The sequence below is a fragment of the Leptodactylus fuscus genome, chromosome 1, assembly GCF_031893055.1.
Source record: "Leptodactylus fuscus isolate aLepFus1 chromosome 1, aLepFus1.hap2, whole genome shotgun sequence".
Taxonomy (NCBI): Eukaryota; Metazoa; Chordata; class Amphibia; order Anura; family Leptodactylidae; genus Leptodactylus; species Leptodactylus fuscus.
The window spans coordinates 228,662,139-228,682,858 of record NC_134265.1 but is presented as its reverse complement, the minus strand read 5'-3'; the positions used below and the strand labels follow the sequence as shown (position 1 = coordinate 228,682,858).

Here is a 20,720-nt window from a genome sequence, read left to right as displayed (position 1 = left end):
ATTTCTATCAAAAGTCTGATTTATCAGTGTTTCTGTATTTGGCTCATGTGCTGCATTACATAAATATAAGAGATATCACTAAATGTTTGAGAAATATTTTGCATGGCATAGACAAAACTTGAATGTTGTTATTGTTACGTCTCTTGCAGCGTGTGGCCTTGTAACATCATAGAATATAATAATATCTTGCATGTTTGACACTCCAATATAAGTATAACAGTGTAGTGCAACGAACAAAAATTTTGTAGACTGTTGAACTGATGCACCGCATATGATAAGAGGATTGGCCAAATAAGTACAGGAAAATTGCTCCTTTGTCTACATTTTTTCTTGCGTGTTTTGAGTGATCATCTGCATACATAATATATGTGAGTTCTTTACACAGAGACACCTGAAGATTTCCAACAAAACAACAGTAACTCCACAGGTTTTCCTTCTCCTTCACTCTGGCTAACAATTGCCAACCATATAAGGATAAGGACACACTCTCAGGTTTTGATGAAGCAGTTTTTGATGCCAAAACCTGGAGTGGATACAAAAAATAGAGACCCACCATTCAAAGTTCCTCTCCTTTATAATTTCATTGTTAAAAGGTAAATAGTGTGTTAAATAACTTTATAGCTATACCTGTCAGTGTGAGAGCAAATGACACAATATACATCATTAGAGAAAATATAGTGGCTTGCAAAATTATTCATACCTCTTGAACTTTTTCCCATTTTGTCACCTTACAACCACAAACTTAAATGTATTTTACTGAGATTTTACATGATAGACCAACATAAAGTAACAGATAATTGTGAAGTGGAACGAAAACGATACATGGTTTTCAAGATTTTAATCAAATAAAAATCTGAAAAGTGCGACGTGCCAAAATATTCAGCCCCCTATACTCTGATGCCCCTAAATAAAATCCAGTGCGCACAATTGCCCTCAGAAGTCACTTAATTAGTTAATAGAGTCCAGCTGTGTGTAATTTAGTCTCAGTATAAGTACACCTGTTCTGTGAAGGCCTCAGTGGTTTGTTAGAGAACACTAGTGAACAAACAGCATCATGAAGACCAAGGGACTCAACAGACAGGTCAGAGATAAAGTTGTGGAGAAGAATTAAAGAATATTCATGTGTTAGAATGGCCCAATCAAAGTCCAGACCTAAATCCCATTGAGCATCTGTAGCAAGACATGAAAGTTGCTGTTTACAGATGCTCTGCATCCAGTCTGGCTGTGCTTGAGTTATTTTGTAAAGACGAATGGCCAGAAAAACTCTATGCACAAAGCTGCTAGAGACATACCCCAAAAGAGTTGCAGCTGTAATTGCAGTGAATGGTGGCTCTACAAAGTATTGATACAGTTTGCTGAATACTTGCACGTTACATATTTTAATTTTATTAAAATTTTGAAAATCATGATGGCACGGTGGCTCAGTGGTTAACCTTGCAGCACTGGAGTCTTGAGTTCGAATTCAACCACGGACAACATCTGCAAGGAGTTTGTATGTTCTCCTCGTATTTGCATGAGTTTCCTCCCACACTTCAAAGACATACTGATATGGGAGGAGGTAAAAAAAATTGAAAATCATCTATCATTTTCATTCCACTTTATCAATTATCTGATACTTTGGGTTGGTCTGTCACTTACATTCTCAACAAAATACATATTAAGTTTGTGGTTATAAGGTGACAAAATGTGAAAAAGTTGGGGTATGAATACTTTTGCAAGCCACTGTATCACTCATCCACAAAATAGGTGGCAAGCATCTGATCCTTAAGGGTACAACCACTGGAGCCCCCACAAATAATGACATGGCCAAGTCTAAGCTGTTTAGAACAATATTTAAATACCTCATGCTCTCTAAGGGCAAGTTCACATGGAGGAAATTGAAGAGAAATTCCTCTTCATTTTTCCGTCACTGTTTTCCAGCCTACCCACGGGCTACCCATGATGGGATGCCAATGCAAGGGATCAGTATTCCTTCACAGCTTTCAGTTTACATAATCTGAGGCATCCGCAGTAAATTCAAGTAGGACGAACATTTTTTTCAGCATTCTGCTGAGATCTCTGCCTCCCATTGAAAACAAATTTGCAGCAAGTTCCTTGGTGTGAACTTCTGTTATGATATTGCTTGCAGAACCACTAGAACTGCAATTGATCATGCAAACATTGATCACATGTCTCCTCATCTGAAAAGACCTGAGGTCAAGCATTGCTGCTCTATTTATCTCCATAGGACTCCATAGGACTCATATCTCTGACAGTCCCAATGAGTTGAATGGAATGGCGGTGTGCATGCTCAGACCCTGTTTCATTCAGGGGATCCCCATTCTTGTGATGGTGGAGGTCTCACTTATCAGACACCTATTAAAGCAAACATTCTAATTACCAGGACTGTGTTAGGCTGGGGCCCCACGTTTTGTCATGGAAAAAATGTAGCATTTTACAATCCCTGCAAAGTGAATGGGATTCACTAGAACTGTTTTGGAAATTGCAGCCTGTCAATCATACCTATGGAAACGCTGCTGGTTTCCCTATAGCTGTAATGGAAGCAGAAAGTTTGCATAGAAAACCTCTTTGGACTCTCTGTGGAAAGCAACGCAAGAAAAACCGTACCAGAAGATAAGTACAAAAAGTATCTTAAGATAACATGGCAACTACAGTATAAGGAAGCCATGTCTGGGATTCTGACAAGTGCAAAAATGTTTAACAATTAATTTTCCACAGAAAGTTGTTTAATGCTAATGAAGTGCCGAATGAAGGAAATGATGAACACTCTGTGGGTGTGTGCTAGTAGTACAAATACACATACACAACAGATCATGGCAGGAAAAGCTCAACACAACAGATTCTGGTTCTGACAGACTTTAGTTGAGGTTGGCTGCATAGGATGAACATGTACATAGTTATATGAACGACTAGCCAACAGCAAATGGTCCAAAATCTGCTACTTTAGCAGTCTAAAAATTCCTGTGCACCACAAGCTTTACAGAAATCCTTGGTTGTCAAATTCTGAACACTTGGTTGTCATGGGTCAATAGGGTCAAGGAAGGGTTCAACAAGCAGCATGTGTCTTCCAAGCCATGCTATGTGTTTTATGATCTTTCATTTATATCCCTATTTCATTAAAGTGATGACAATTTGTGGTCAGAACCTTACACTTTATAAATCTTTCCTTTTAAAGTGATGTTTCCCAATGTAAGGGTGCATTCACACTGAGTAAACGCTAGCTTATTCTGAACGTAAAACACGTTCAGAATAAGCGGCGTCTAAAGCAGCTCCATTCATTTCTATGGGAGCGGGGATACGAGCGCTCCCCATAGAAATGAATGGGCTGCTTCTTTCACTCCGTGCAGTCCCATTGAAGTGAATGGGGAGTGCCGGCGTGTACGCTCCGGCATGAGCAGAGCTTGCCGTATATGCCGGCACTCCCCATTCACTTCAATGGGACTGCACGGAGTGAAAGAAGCAGCCCATTCATTTCTATGGGGAGCGCTCGTATCCCCGCTCCCATAGAAATGAATGGAGCTGCTTTAGACGCCGCTTATTCTGAACGTGTTTTACGTTCAGAATAAGCTAGCGTTTACTCAGTGTGAATGCACCCTTAGGTGGTCGCTTATAGCTGAAACTTAATTTGATGCCACTGGTATATATCCATGGTTTGTATCCATAACCATATTTGTGGAGATTTGCAAGATCAGTCTACAGTCTTTTTGTACTCTGGCGTCGTGTGACCAAATACCATCACATCATGCTGTAACTCCTTCATTGTCCCACAAAGTTTAATGAAAAGGAACCTTCTTGCACTGCGCATTGAACTTGACCACAGCTAGGTTGAATGGGGTCAGGATTGGTGATGGTTTTTGCTCCCTTTCATTTCAATGGGAGCATCAGCTATAGTCATAGTAAAGCATTCAGCTATCTTTGGCTCTCCCATTGAAGTGAATGGTTATCTTTGAAGTGAGTAGGAACGCTGACAGTAACCAGTCCTACCCAGTCCCACTCAATTTCTGCCTGGCTGCGAAAGGTCCTTTTCACTTTATTTTGTGGGACAACCCCTTTAATCCTTTGGGTCACAATGTGATCTAATGGACAGCCTTTAGTAGTGGTAGTGTGCATGGCGACAACACGATCAAAGAGCTATTTCCTTCTGTCTCATATTATCAAAGCATTACTCTGGGTATTTGATATCAACACAATATGTAGTTATGATCCATGGACTATAATGCAACCCAATGAAGATCCATCATAAATATCATATAAGTTTTAAAAACCTCAACTATTTCATTGCAGGTTTGCCAATGCTGTCAGGATACAGTCATCTCGTAATTTTCCACATAAATTCAACTTTTATGATTTATAATAAACAGTAATAACCAGGGAGATTATAATTTAGATCATCTGCTTAACATCAATGGATAAATTAGCTTTATTATTTTTTTCTTGCAAATTCATATTTACGCTTCAATAGTCTCCAAATGCTTCCATTTGCACAAGGCCAGATGGATGGTAGATAATTTATTCCATTACACACTGTGCAATAAGCATTTAAAGGGATTTCCTAGGTTTAAGTTTTTGGGTTTTTTTTATGTGGGCAACCTATTAAAACAAAAATAAAGTAATAGTACAACCCGGCTGTTTCGGCTCCATTGTTCTTGTCCACTGCCTATGCTTTGTGTACCTACCTGCAGTGGTGATATCAGGCTTACAGCATGTGACCATTGCAGCACGTCTCTGCCCTCAGCAATCACATGTTGTCACCCTAATATTGGCAACATCTGACCGTTGCAGCAAATCACTGCCAAGTGATTGGGGTAGAGGAACCAGGTTGACAATGTCTTAGATGCTCTAGGGTGGCTCTAAAATGGGGTTATCCATACAGGACACAATGATATACTGGATATACTGGTCAGCTGTCTTTCACTACCCAATTTGACTGCATATTAAAAAGTCAGCAGTGGACGTGAATTGCTGACATCAGTGTCCGTAAGTTCCGTCATTGTAAATAAAAGAATTAGAAAGATGCAATGCTTTATTCCAAAAAATGTCTTATTACTCTCAATAAGGGAAACAAAATGGCAGTCTTGTGAATATGATGTCTAAAGGATAACTGAAATAAAAAAGGTTACAAGTTTTTGAGACAACTTAGGTCTCATCAGGAATGATATAACAAGTCGAGTAAAGAAACAGAAATGGATACACAAAACAGGAGAGAAGTGGTATAATAACATAAATAACACATAAGAATGAGTAGTTTTCAGGTAAGCAGTGACTTTTGCTCATCTGGTATCAGCTTCTGAGACCTGGATAATAGTAGACCATACACACAGCTTGTTCTTTTCTTTGATGCTCCCCAATCCCATGAACTACATAACATATATTCTGACTGGTTATGCTGGTTTCTGTACCACAGCTGCCTAATGCTTTGCTTTATACTAATTATATCACTATAGTACAGATATTGTGTTCATGAGGAATCATATGTGAATAAGGATGTTTACTTAGCTTTATCTTAGTGTATGTGTCTGACCTTAAAAATATGCATAAGTTAGAAGGTTTCATATAACAATAAAGGTGTTGTGCCACAAAGGCAATTATTCCCTACCCTCATTTTTGGGGATACGTGGCAGATCGATAGAGGTTCAACTACTGGAAACCCCAAAGATAAAGAGAATGGGAGACTAAAGTTTATAATGCTCTTTGTAAATTATACATTGGTTCCCTTGTATGACCAGAACTCCATATATTTCTATGGAGCTAATGGTGATCTCTGTCCTGACAACAGAAATTAATGCAATGCTAGTTACTCCAACACACCTATAGCTTATTAACAAGAAACATTCAGGAGAATGTATCAGAAAAGAAAAAATGCAAGAGGTTAGCTCACCCTGAAATAGACGTCCCAGGTGCACGACCCTGTCTCCTGACTCCTAGGAGCTTCAAAATTCTTTGGAAAACCACATATCAAGAAGGATCCGCAACATCTTGGGTACGTATAAAATTTAACCTTTAATCCATGAATTAAAAATTAGCCCCGATGGGCAAACAAACAAAATAACTAATACATAGTACAGTGCAGAAAAAAGTCAGAAAGGTGGATAAAAAACTGCAACTAACGCGTTTCGGGGTCCTTAAAGCCCCTTAATCATAGTGCACTATGATTAAGGGGCTTTAAGGACCCCGAAACGCGTTAGTTGCGGTTTTTTATCCACCTTTCTGACTTTTTTCTGCACTGTACTATGTATTAGTTATTTTGTTTGTTTGCCCATCGGGGCTAATTTTTAATTCATGGATTAAAGGTTAAATTTTATACGTACCCAAGATGTTGCGGATCCTTCTTGATATGTGGTTTTCCAAAGAATGTATGAGCCCCCACTGTCCAAATTGCTGGGGTGTGGATAGGGGAAATAAGTATTTGATTTCACAATTCCTTTAATGATTTTTGAACATCTTAAAGAGGACTTTTCACCACCTGGGGCAAATGCGATGTAATACACTGCTAGAAAGCTGACAGTGCACTGAATTCATCGGCTTTTCCATTGTGTGCCCCCAGAGAAAAGCTATCATTGCCGGTACCGTAGCTCTTCACTGTCAGGAGGGCGTTTCTGACAGTCAGTCAGGAATGCCCTTCCTCACAGCAGCCTCTATTGCGCTGTACTGTGAGAGGGGCCATTGCTTACTGCCCAACACACTGAGCAGTGAGGAACCCCCCCCCCCTGTACTTGTCTAGTCGAGTACTATCAGGAGGGGATGTGGCGTTCCTCACTGCTCTCACAGTGCAACGCTATAGATGCTGCTGTGAGGAAGGGCGTTCCTGACTGACTGTCAGAAACGCCATTCTGACAGTGAAGGGCTATGGTACCAGCACTGATAGCTCTTCACCGAGGCACAGAACGTGAAGGCCGATAGTGCACTGAATTCAACGCGCTTTCGGCTTTCTAGTGGTATATAAAACTACATGTGCCCCAGTTGGTGAAAAGTCCTCTTTAAACAAGATATTCCATACACCATTAAAGGGAATCTGTCACTACATTTGAATCCCAAAAAACTGCCATAATGGTTAGTTAGAGAAAAATATTCTGTTTCTGAATATGTCATACTCACATTCCCTCACAGTCACCCTGCAAACAGGGTGCACTGTTGTATTCTAATACATATACAATATTCAGAGATGTAACTTCAGGGACCGTAAAGATAGCAGCACAGTATAAAGAGAAATCAGCTTGCTATCCCCAGGACTCATACCATGAAATTCTTCTGTCAATAATTTGCAAGGAAAAGGCAGGGAAGATTTATCACTTCCAGCACTGCAGAATTCTGGCATAAAAAATTGCAAAATAGGGCTCAATTTACCCAAAAATGTGGTGACATTTTCTATTTTTTTTTGTTGCAGACTTTGCTGTGGGATTTTTTTCAAGCCGTAGCTAGGAGTGGATTTCGCAAAAGGGAAAAGTATAAGTACTTCCTATATATTTCCCTTTCATTTCAAGCCACTTTTCATTTGACTCAAAACACTGCAGCAAAATCTGCAATAAAAAAAGCATCTCTTCCACAACTTGGGGTCTCTACCAGGTTCACCAACTGATACTTTTAGAAAAAAAAAAATACTCAGAAACACACATAATCACAATATCACTTCAGTGAATGGGTGGAATAGAAAATGAAGTAATCTCTTACATGAGAAATGTTGGGGCTTATTCACACATCCCCATTTACAGTAATTTTGATGTATCCATTCATAGACTCACGTATTCCAGATGCGAATGCATCATGGATAGATCATACCAATGCATATCCATGGGTCTGTGAAAGAAAATGGACAGCATACGTATGTCACTCATTCTTCACAAACCCAGACATTGACAAATATAGAAATACTTTGGATAAAAAAGGAAGGGTTAAGTGAATCCTTCACAGACAGCACATGAACAAGCACAAGAACATGGATATCACATGTCTGCAAAATGTGGACGCATGAATAAGCTTTTAGTTTTATCGATCAAACATTAGCTAAATTTGCTACACATTAAACTAATGCAGATTGCAGGCAAACTAACTTTAAAAATTCCCTTCATGATAAATATTCTCCCAAAGTGTTTTTATCCACTCAGACCGCAATGTTTCAGCTCAGTCATAAAGCCTATTCAAGCAGGACATTGGTGTTACAAATGAGTTTACATAGCCGTATCTAAACACCAATTATTTATCTAAAATCTGTTTGAAAAATGTATGTTTTTTATTAGAAAACACATATATACATGAGACAGCAGCTGCACACAATGGCAAATACAGAAGCTAATTCTGTCATTGTGTGCGAAGATCCATTAATCCTGGATTGTATACAAATCTGTTCTTTATATACTATGTTGAATCCAGAATAAAACAAGTTTATTCACACACATCTAATTTGGGTACAATTTCTAAATAATCTAAGCAACAAATTTGTACTGTTACAAGTACAGTTAGGACAGGAATCTCCATGACTAAGGTGAGATCATGAGCATTTTATACACAGATTCTCCAGGATGAACACACATAATATACTTCAAGTTTTCCATAGTGGATAGATAGCTATTAGCATTTTCTTGGGCTGCAAGATCTATAGGATCTTATAGATATTAAGATCTTGAAAGAGAATCAGAGTAACTCAGCCTACATTCAGACAAATGTGGGTAAAAATGGCCATGAAAAACCAGAGGTTGCCCATTGCTACTACTACTAGAGTGGAGAAAACTGGTAAAATATGGCATATAGAAGTTATAAAATGACCAAAAACTGTGCTATTCTTCATGTACAAAATAGCAGTTTAGGAATCTAGGTGGGCTGGAGCCTCAGTCCATCAGATTTACGATAAGCGAGGTCAGAAATCTGGTGTGAGTTACCTCTCGTTCACTTCTGCAATGGTATTCCGTCCGGGACAGTCCGCATGGTGATCCCCGAACGGAATATTAAACGCAATCGCAAGCGCTGTGCAGTAAAAGCACATGGACCCCATAGACTATAACGGGGTCTGTGTGCTTGCCGCGCGCTGCCTGCATAAATCATGCAGACAGGAAAGTAGATTGTGAAGTACTTTCCTGTCCGCATGTTCTGTGCGGAGATCTGGTGGCAGGCACACGGACCCCATTATAGTCTAAAGGGATCCGTGTGCTTTTACTGCACAGTGCTTGCAATTGCATCTGGCATTCTGTTTGGGGGGGTCCCCACGTGGACTCCCACGGATGGAATACAAATGCAGACAGTGGCGAAACTAGGAACGGCTGGCGAACTTTTGACATGGGCCCCCCCGACCGAAGCCCGCCGAAGACCTTGACCGACCCCCCCCCATTCCTGCGCTCTCTATTATGCCCCATAATGACACCTGCACAAACTATTATGCCCCACAGTGGCCCCTGTATACAGTATTATGCCCCACAGTGGCCCCTGTATACAGTATTATGCCCCACAGTGGCCCCTGTATACAGTATTATGCCCCATAGTGGCCCCTGCACACAGTATTATGCCACATAGTGACCCCCTACACACAGTATTATGCCCCATTGTGGCCCCTACACACACTATTATGTCCCACTGTGGACACCCATGAACAATTATTATACTCTGGGGTCCCGGGAACCCCTGCTACACCAGTAGTTACGCCACTGAATTCAGATGTGAACCAACCCTAATTCTACAAGTTCCTGACTGCGGTAGATTTGCGACTACAAATACCCATATGCACTAGAATTACTGATAGCCTGGAGTATGGTATTCATGTAAAAGGGTATGGTCAAATTGAGGGGTATAATCCATGGCTGATAATGACCTACATTTCAAAGGAAATACATCTGATTTTTTAAGAATGTTTTTTTTTCTGTGTTCCGTCCGGTTTTTGATATTGTTTCTGACTGCCTCCTATTCATTTGGCATATGAAAAGCACTGAAGAATTGCCACATATATCTTTTATATATTGTATAAAATATACGCAATATTTTATTTTCCACTGAAGTCAATGGAGCAAAGTTTAGAGGTAGATTTCCCAATTAGTTCAGTAGTACAATGAGCATTGTATATACCAATGTGTCACAATATGCTATATCAAAGTTATGCTGTAGAACAGTGGTCTTCAACTTTAGCTTTAACTTTAACATGTAGTTCTCAGAGTATTGTGAAAATTGTGGTTTTGCCTGCTGAAAACAATTGAGAGCCACAAGATGGGACAAGAAGTGGAAATCATCCACATCTAAATTGAAAACTATAACCACAAATTGAGGTCTGAGCGAGTATCGGAGTATTCCATCTCTCATAAGCGAGTGCATAGAGCCAACTACGACTCCCACCAATCTCTCACACATGACCCTGAGACTGGAGAATGTATTCCGTATCATATAGATAAGGGAGCTCAGATTCAAAGCAGGTGTTTCATACACCACGCCTGATTTTTTTTTTTCTTGTGTCAAAGGAAAGACACGCAGACAATTTAATGTTCAAAATACATATGCTTTTAATAGTGAGACCAAGATAAAGGTTGAAGGGATATATGTTAACTGTGGGCTAAGTATGTGATTGTGAAGAGACACCACTTATGTTACTTGTGTGTCAATAATAAAGAGGTAGACACAAAGTTACCTTATTTTTAAGGAAAAATAACACTCTGCCCGGTGTTAATTCCATTGCGTTGCATCACCATATTTGTTTTTCAGGAAATATGTGTTTACTATGTGATAAACTTTGCCGCCACTGTTAGCACTGGACTCTTTCCTCACGATAGGAAAGTGAACCACACGCCCAAAAATGAAGGTGCATGGTAGGAAACTAATCAGAAAGTAATAATGCCCAGGGAAAGTGTAACACAACAGACTGGATTCTTCATCGACTAAAAACAATCCTTCAACCCTTTTACACCTATGTGTGATTAAAATATCAGATATATCAAAAATAGAAGTAGTAATAGTTTATTTTTATCAATTAATAAGGCAAAGTGAATGAACAAATGAAAACCATAAATCACATCAATATTGTGTGTGACCATCATTTGCCTTTCATCAATTCTTCTAGGTACACTTGCATGTAGTTTTTGCAGAAATTCAGTAGGAAAGTTGTTCTAGACAACTTGGAGAACTAACCACAGATCCTCTGTGTATGTAGACTTGTTCAAATCCTTCTACCTCTTCATGTAATCCAAGACAGATTTGATGATGTTTAGATCAGGGTTCTTTGGGGGCCATATTATCACTTCCAGGACTCCTCCTCCAAGGGTGAACACACCAAATATTGAAAAAAGAAAAAAAGAGTAGCGGGGCACTCGCCCAACCAGGAATATAGGTAAAACCAGCCCTTTATTTCATAGCAGTATATACAACATGGAAGAGAAGATAGAACCGAGTCTGTTTCATGCTGTACAAGCGCTTTCTCAAGCCATGCTAGTACAACAAATATTGATGTGATTTAGAATTTTGTTTTGATAATTGACAAAAATTAAAACTATTAACACTTCTATTTTTAATATTTCTGATATCTCTATCTATTTTTGAAAACATTCTTACTCAGCAGCAGGTTTTTCTGGATTCACCTAAAACTTTTGCACAATAATACAAATACACGTGAAGCGTAAATAGGCCAAAATTTACGATGCAGAACCCTACCTGAAGTGACAGTGTCATGAGCCAGTATGGGGTAGAGGGCATTTTTGGGTCAATTGTTGCTTTTACAGTCCCTGTGAAACAGACATGTGGTGGTGTTCAAATGAATCAGAAGCGACCTGCTAGTCAGCTACTCTGCTCCAAAGACTGTGCCTAAGGGCTAGTTCACACGTAAAAACCTCCTGGCTTATTTTGGTCCTGAAAAAAACCGCTTCCTAATTAGGAAGCTTTTTTTTGACATTGCCAGGCTTTTTTTGGAGCTTTTTTTTGTAAAAACCGCTTCCAAAAAAAGCCAGGCTGTTTTCCCCTCCCATAGAAGTGAATGGGCTAAAAAAAACGCTAGCGGTTTTTTCCGCGCGGTTTTTTGCAAAAAACAGCTAGCGGTTTTTTGCAAAAAAACGCGCTGAAAAAAACCTGCGCTGTTTTTGCCTCCCATTCACTTCTATTGCTTTCTTCAGGCGGAAAACGCCTGAAGAAAGGTCATGTCGCTTCTTTTTTCTGCTAGCTGAAAAATAACTAGCAGAAAAAAAAAGCTAGTGGAAAAAAAAGCTAGCGGAAAAAAAAAGCTAGCTGTTCACATAGGGCTCCATTGTAAAGGGGCTGATTTTGAAGCGAAATCCGCTGTCAAAAAACTCCCCTTTGCCCACGTGTGAACTAGCCCTAAGAATCCAGTGACCCTAGTAGTCCTAGTTGTTCATAGGCACTTTATAGATGCTCATATTCAGGGTCGTTGTCTTAACTAAATGTGAGCATGTAAGACATTTTTTCATTCCACGTGGTGGGAAGTTTTATATGCTATACTGCACAGAACACAGAGGTGTCAACATTAAAATATAATTTGTCATGAGAAAATTACCTATTGCTTAAAATCACATTTTATTTTAAGTATATTATCAAAGAATATTTGGTGATTTTATTTTTAATTTTCCAGGTTAATATCTAGAGTGAAAAAAAAAAAAAATCACAAAAATGTTGCAATCTCAATTATCTGCGACTTCCTGTTTCCTGTAGATGAACCATGGCAATAGACACACTGGTCTGGAGGAGACCCTATAGACTTCTATAGGAGAGTTTTTTATGGGTTATTTTTGCCTTTCATCCTTTAAGCCAACCATAGTTTACAGTAGATGGATGGGATGGGAAACAGGAGTCATCTTGCTGCTGGGGACACATACGATCAGCTATTATCATTGGGTGAACCACAATACAGTACATATATTTTACAAGGTGACCACTGAAGTCAATAAGACTTTCTTTAACTACCAGCTGTTCTCTTCCATTCTCAAGATGTCAGAATACATAGAAATGACAAGTGCATACAGGACCACTTACATACAAATACAATTGTCCTTATTTCTGAAGAGAGTGTCACCTAGTCACTACAAGCACCAATGCATTTCATTCATCATTTATCTGGATATCGCTTATACCAAGCAAGGATACGATTATATCCTGACAGAAAAGATACTGTCCAATTATCATATGATATTATTTTAATGTCATTTTCATGTGAGCAAAGCTCAATTCATGAACAATTTTTTTCTTTCATTGGAATTAGACAGGAAAATATAAGCCAATAAGATCCTTCCATAGCCACTTTGACGTCAGATCTGATTAAATGCCTTTCAAAGATATTTGTAAACTATTTTAAGATAGGGAAAAAAAAAATCTATCAGTATGTCTTTGGAGTATGGCAGGAAACTAACGCAAACATGGGGAGAACATACAAACTCCTTGCAGATGTTGCCCTTGGTTGGATTTGAACCCAGGACTGCAGCGCTGCATGGCTAGCCACTGAGCGCCTTTTCAGATAGTTTTGATACCTTGTAAAGCTGGCGGGTACATTTTTATAGACTCTTCATACGAATCTTTCAAGAGATGTCCTGGATGGAAGTGGAAAAGACATGAGGATCCAACTATGTACTTATCATGGAGGCAGGGTAGGAAAATTACTACGGGGCCTGTAGAAGGAAGGGCTCACATATTCCATTCACAACACTTGTAATGACACAAAAACTGTAGCAGTAGGTCAGTATGTAGCTAAAAAGAGAGGTTTAGGATAAAATATATAGTTGAAGGGTTTTTACACTATTCTGCCTGAACGAGTGGACTCTGTGGGCAGAGGTGAGCGCACAATTGATGTAATTGTTACTAAGGCTTTTTTTTTAAATTTTTATTCTTCAAACATATTTATGTAAGGGTGTGATGTAGTAAACTGTCAGTAACTAACTTTGGTCAGTAGGTGGCAGCAAATTAATAAATGCCCATAGGGAATTAATGCAATTAATTCTTCAGAATGTAAATATTGTTCGAGGTTGCAAACTCTGATTACAGATAATTACTGGGACATTTTGGACTCCTACAAGCCTGGCAGTGTGCTGGGATTGCAGTTTTGATACCTTGCACTGGAGATAGTCATTTGCATCATCCATTACCAGGAAACAGGAAGTAGAGTTCTGTGGAGAGAAGGGTCCTGGCTGGAGGTGATGTGCTGAGGGGACAGTGGAGACCTGACATGCTGGAAGGCAGCCTGTGCTCTGCTGGATGGAAGAACTGCCATGCTGGCTGTGGACTGAGTCTGGAGACACAGAGTCTGTGGTGCTACTTTTGGGACTGAGTCTGGAAAGCTCTGAAGCTCAGAAGGTAAAGGAGACCACATGAGAGGAAGGCCTCAAGGACTTGTAAGTACGGCTTGGCCGCGTCCACGTGTTCCACGTGGTGATATATAAGGGACTCTTACGCTGACACCTTATCATCTGGGAAATTGGCCTGTCTGTTAAGTGGAGAGCTGGAGCATAGGATATAACTGTACTTTTATGTGAAGACCCCATTTCACTGTGGATTACAAATAGTATTGCGCAATACTTAGGGTGCACCCCAACGAGGGACCGATCCAGGAGAACCGTGTTCTTAAAGGACTTGTATCTGGTACCTGTTAAGTAACTGTGGGAACTAGGAGTATAGTGTTAGTTTGCTGCAATATTCTGTTGCATATTAGTTTGTATTTCTTCTCTGTTTATACCGTGTTACATGTTTTCCCAGATCGCTATTCTGTGACTTATTCAGTAAACTTTGTCCTGGGGATTAAAACACTGTGTGCGTCTGTGTGGCATCGTGTACCTGCTGAACCTGTGGGCCCAGCCCTTGGTCCTCTTTCATTTACTTAAAAATATTAAAATAATACATTAGTTATGCAACCACTGCTCTTCCTACCCTTCTTTTGTTTATTTGTTTTGCATGGGGACCTATGTTTTCCATGTAATTCTCGGCTGGGTGTACTCCCGACAAATTATAAAAATCAGAAATTCGAAGGCTATAAGATCCTACAAGAGGAAATGAATAGGTCATCTGAAGAAGAGGGGCAGCACAGAACCCACTTTAGAAGCCATACACCAATACAAAACCCAACATTAGGGGCCAATAACAAATTTATATATGTATTCCTTTGACCTGGGATTTGTCCAGCCCAGATTAGGTCCAACAGTCCTCAGAAAATACATTTAGAAAAAATAAAGTACAAGCTAGAGATGAGAACAGGACCAGGGAAACAGCCCATAAATCAAGATAGTGCTCTCCATGTGTGAAGGAAAGATACTATACTATTTATGCAGAGACTAAACATAACTCTCCCTCGCTCAATACTGACTAGCCTGGACAAGTGAAAACTCAATTTCTTCAAGGCCTGATTACCCAGCAATTCACCGTGCCAAAAGCCCAAATTAATGAGCGCACAGGCTGAGGTGCATATGTTCTAATGAATTCACATTACATGGACTGGATATCGTGCCGCTAGTCTAACACTTTTCTCACTGCCAAAACATCTGACGGAGATTGCGAGCATCCCAGATGTCTAGTTTCTAATTAAGAACAGCATCTTTAGAAAGGTCTAAGAACATCAAGTCAATGTGGAGATAATCCACCGTTAAAAAAGAAATTAGATGGAGGTAATAAAGTGCAATTAACAAAGTGAATTATTCTGCACTGTATCATTGTGTACAATGGGTGGATGGGGAGCCAAAGTACGTCCCAGCGGTGTTTTTACCCATGTGCTGCCCTTTCCAACTCTCTGCTGTTTACTCTGGCAGAGAATGGATTAATGTAATTAACTCCACACTCTCTTCGCTGCCAAAGGTGTGATCAAAACACAACACAGCATCGCTTCATCACAATCTGCACTTTTACGCAGACACTGCAGATTTTTCCACTGCGAAAAGATAAATGGATGTCTGAAATGTGAGCGAGGTTTTTATATAAGTTCAGGGTTTCTGCTGCTGTCTGGAGAGGGCACTTGGAGCACCTCTGGGTATGCACCTGCTCAGCAGCACTTTACAAGACCCGCATTGCTGACTTCAGATTTGTTCAACATGCCTCCTGGTCTTGTTCTCCATAAGTGTTCCCTGCTGCGTAAACACAGACCAAACGAAAACGTAACTACAAAGTGCTCACGTACATTAACCTCTTCTGCCCTGAATAAAGCTTACACGTCACCTCCGTCCATATGAAAAGCCGGCCTTGAGAATAGTGCAGATTAAATAGCAATGCATTGACATTGTGCCAAATATGCTGTCAAGATGCTTCATCTCCAGTTATCATAAGAAACACATGCTGGCAAGCATTCCACTTATTCTGTGAATGTCAGCATAGGAAGGCAAATAAACATCACTGTGACAGTGCAACAACATACAATGCGCTGACAGGTTTATAGAAATGTAACCCGGTGCCCATACTTACGTACACAATACTGCCAACCCCAGTCAATTAACTCCTCGCTGCTGGAGAACAGAGCTCCAGGTGCCTCTGCGTCCCATGGCTCTTGCAGCAAGGAGATAGTTAAAACCTTTTCCTATTTATTGTACTTAATCGTAGCTGAATGAAATTAATTTCGAGGGCTAGGTTTTGACAGGCAGAGTCACCCCAGAATAAAGTCTGCATACAATGGTGGATTGCTTGGTTGTCATCTGCAGACACAACTGTAATATATTATGTGTATATAATCTGATATAAGCATCCCTGATGTCATATGTTTAGGTACAGGAAAAATGAATTATTATGGACTTAGTTTACAAACATGTAATAAGAAGTTAATGTGATGCTTGTGAATTACAACCACAGTAATTCTGTAATATGTATAGTACTGCTGAAATTTCTCCCTAGAGATGAGTGGCAGTGGGGTGAGCAAGTCAAATTTTCTTCCCGGTCAGCAGTTGTGGACTGTTTTATGAAAGCCTGTGTCTGCAACACCATTATTACTTCATATATTTCTCTCTGTTTATATAGCACCAACCTATTCAGCAGCACTGTACAGAAACTGTCTTCGCATCATCCCTGTCTCCTATGGGGCTCACAATGTGATTCCCTTATTTCTGACATACACAGTGGGGCACACTTTGCAGAAAGAGAAACTACTACTATGATTTTAGAGAGTGGATGAAAAGTTGAGTATCCAGAATACACCAACACAAGTAGAGGGGGCAAATACGTGCCCCATGCAGATTTTTCCCTTGCTCAGACTTGACCCAAAGAAGCCAGACTTGCCAGGGAACAGTGTACAGTGAACAAAACTTGCAGCCTGCATTCTGCCGATGGGAACAGAATGGGAGAGGGAACTGGTATTCATGTAGTACATCATTTATATATTGGAAGAAATCTGTACTTTTCTTATAGCTGACAACTGAAATCCTTAAGAAAACCTGGCCAGTTCACCAGAATTTGGCTTGTATTATCTGACTGGCTATTAAAATTGAAGTTCAGTGCATGCATTTTTATGTTCCTACAAATACGATCAGCTCTATCACACTATGGTATCAACACTAAATGTCACCATAATATTACCCTATATTAGTGATGTCCAACTATGGGAGAGTTCCTTGCAAGATCTTCCTGCCCAGGACACCCCTACATAATAGTTCTCAATCTTCTCTGGCTGAGTGGCTTGAGATGAGTTATAGATCTAGGGATTTATTCTGATCACTACAATTTTAAGAAACATGTACTTTTCTCTCATAGGGGGTTGATGTGTCTTTCTCTGGAACACTGCAAGTTAAAATTGATGGATTTAGGTCTTGGATAGTCCTATGCCAACTATCTTAGTGCAGGTTGTAAGAAGTCTACCATTCCCACTCAAAGTACTGAGATCCTCTGCCGCTACCTTCTGGGGAACTTCAGCTCAGGTTCTAATAAGTAGCAGCTGTCTAAAGGATCCCAGCTAAGAAACACTGTCCTGTGATTATCATAACATAAAACACAGACCTATCTGACATGACATGATGATATAATCACCCTACAATCCATCACTACTTCCATTGAGTATCATTAGATATCCCATTCCAGTGGCCAGAATGCTCACATCATCTATGGCCACTCAGTCAGAGTAACCAATGTCCCTTTAAATATGTTATATTAGTACAACAACACTTATGTAATACAGTATTCTATATTAGTACAGGTAGGTGACTGCCAGCCAGCAGCTGGGGTACCTGAGAGCATCAGAAGATGAGAACCCTGGGCTACCTGCCATTCACTAGATAATATGAGGGCTACTCACCGGTCAGGGCTCGGAAGCTCCTCACGGTATTCCCGTTGTGGAGGGGCAGCTGGTGCCTGGCAGCGTCCCTGCCCCTTCCTCCATCGCCTTGGTATCTATCATACAGTCTGAGCATATGCTCGGATACCATGTCCCCCACTGGCAGCACAGCTTCTTCGTGTCTCTGCTGTGCCCCAGTGCCAGCGCTCTTCATGTCACCCACTAGTTGTCCCAGACACAGGCAGCTGCTGCACCCCAGCCACAGCACCAACCAGAGAGGACACTCCGTGGCCATGTCACAAAACAGGTGCTTATAGACAACTAGAGACGTCGCGCTTATGTTACTACAGCAAATGACTTTATTGTTTTAAAATCCACAGAAATCACATGAACTGGATGACGTGAGATGACTGGTTGCGGCAATGAAGTCGCTCATGTGCACGTGTCAGGTTAGGAATTCAACTCCGGCACTCCAAAAATTGAAAAAATAAAAAAGATCATCTTAAAAAATGTAAATAATCATGCGGCAATGTATCAAAATTGATTAGACATCACATGTGAGTAAACACCGGAACGTTTCGGTCCAAGATAAGACCTTCATCAGCAGGATGTCTGTAAAAGATGACAATATTTATAATAAAATCACTCAAGATGTCGTATACTATACAAAATGTCATAACTAGAGCCATATATAAATATATGTATAGACAATAACAAGAGATCAAAATAAATTCACTGTATAATAACTCAACTATATATCTATCATAAAGAAAGTAGTTCAAAAATTGTACAATCAACTGAGAATAAAGTATCTGTAAAGTATATATTATATATATTATAGGAAATAGGCATTAGTATATAACCCCAGAATGGCTTTGAAATAATAAATACCTATACAACTAAATAGCCCCAGTAGTCAAACTAAGCTGAGAGAGAGCAGAAACCCATCTGAAACCTGATCTAGAGATATCAGGACAGAATGAGACTTAAGGCATAGGCTGAAACTCACCAAGGTCTGCACACAGGATCATTCAGCCACAGACTGCAGCTCACTACAAGCAAGGAGTCTTATATAGAGCAGTGGGACCCTCCCACCAGTGTCATATGACGCCCTTGTACTAGAGATTTTGTGCACTAGTCAATTTTATGTGGAGATCGCTATTGTAGTGCTCTGGGCTTAATGGTTAGTACCACAAGTCTCAGCATGTCTAGAAATGATATTGAGGCACTCATGCAGAAAAAAAGAGGCTTCAGCTTGTTATCAGATCAGTAGGAGGGGGCAGCTATTAGCTGAATGCATGTTAATCTAGCCCAACATACATGATCCATAGCAACAACCTGTTAGCCTTACTAGATGTTAACAAAATGGAAATCAGCCAAACAATTCCCCCGATTCCAATCTAAAGATAGTGTTCATCTAAAGTTATATCATACGGTGTACGTAGAAGTAAGGTCTCAAGATCTGATCTATAATGAGAATAGAATTTAGATTAATATTGTGTATATTCACAGCTATTCACAACAAAGTCCCATATGCTCAACTGGCAATTCCATCAGAAAATGAACATATCACATTCACAGCTTAAACCGCCTGATAGCAAAGTGCGCAATGTCCGAATCCAATATGATTCGCGCTGTTTCAAAGTTCGGATCCTGTCACTTCCCCTATGGGGCAAGGTGACATAATTCAACACCTGGAACCCCAACTGTGAAGGGGCATGTCTTATCCTAACATAGTGATCAGGTACAGGAAGAACAGTCCTCTAACACCTAATATACAATTTGAGCTTTGATATGCGGTCTCGCACATGCTAGGTGGTCTCCTCAACATATGTGAGACTGCACGGTCAATTCAACAGGTAGACAACGTAAGAGGAAGCACAGGTGGAAAAACCCTTAATTGTACTAGATCTCCCTGTGTGTGGGGGTTGAACACTGTCTCCCCCTCTCCTTCTGTCTCTCCCCCTTCCCCCATAGACTGTAAGCCCTCGCGGGCAGGGCCCTCTACCCCACTGTGCCAGTCGGTCACTGTTAGTATTATATCTACCTGTATAGTCTGTGTATTGTATGTAAACCCCCAAATGTAAAGCACCATGGAATTAATGGTGCTATATAAATAAACAATAATAATAAATAATAATAATTGGTTATACTAGTTCACTGACTGTACTGCAAACAGGGAAAAGTGCCCCTTTTAGGAGTGTGTAAAAATGTCTGCCATAACAGTTTAGTAAGGGGGTCAATATCCGCATGAACTAGTTTATAACTAATGTTTTTATAACTTTTTTAAAACAGGGCATGAGGGGGCTTTGAAATGCCAGGGTAAGTCTTAGTTTTAAGAGGCCAATGTTTATGTAAAATCTGATGTAACTTAGGTACCACCGCATGGTATGTGTTAATGCATGACATACGTGGCAATTTCTCTCTATGTTTTGAAGTGTCAAATGAACTCTTGAAAAACCTCAACTCTTTTTGTAACAGGGATGAATGATAGCCCCTAGTGGAAAATTTTGCTAGCATCTCATACGATCTAGTTTTACAAACGATAGGGTCAGATACAATTCTATGTACATGATGTAGCTGT

The 20,720-nt window shown here is 40.0% G+C and overlaps 1 protein-coding gene across 1 annotated transcript in view; it reads right to left on the bottom strand.

The window, feature by feature from the left end:
* Positions 1-19,174, bottom strand: part of BMP3 (bone morphogenetic protein 3) — a 45,907-nt gene extending 26,733 nt beyond the window's left edge. The window contains exons 1-2 of the mRNA XM_075283896.1: positions 19,146-19,174; positions 18,158-18,748 (exon numbers count right to left, since the gene is read on the bottom strand). Coding sequence (XP_075139997.1) covers positions 18,158-18,431 — 274 coding nt within the window. The 5' untranslated portion in view covers positions 18,432-18,748; positions 19,146-19,174. The remainder of the gene's footprint in view (positions 1-18,157; positions 18,749-19,145) is intronic.
* Between the last annotated feature and the right edge of the window lie 1,546 nt (positions 19,175-20,720).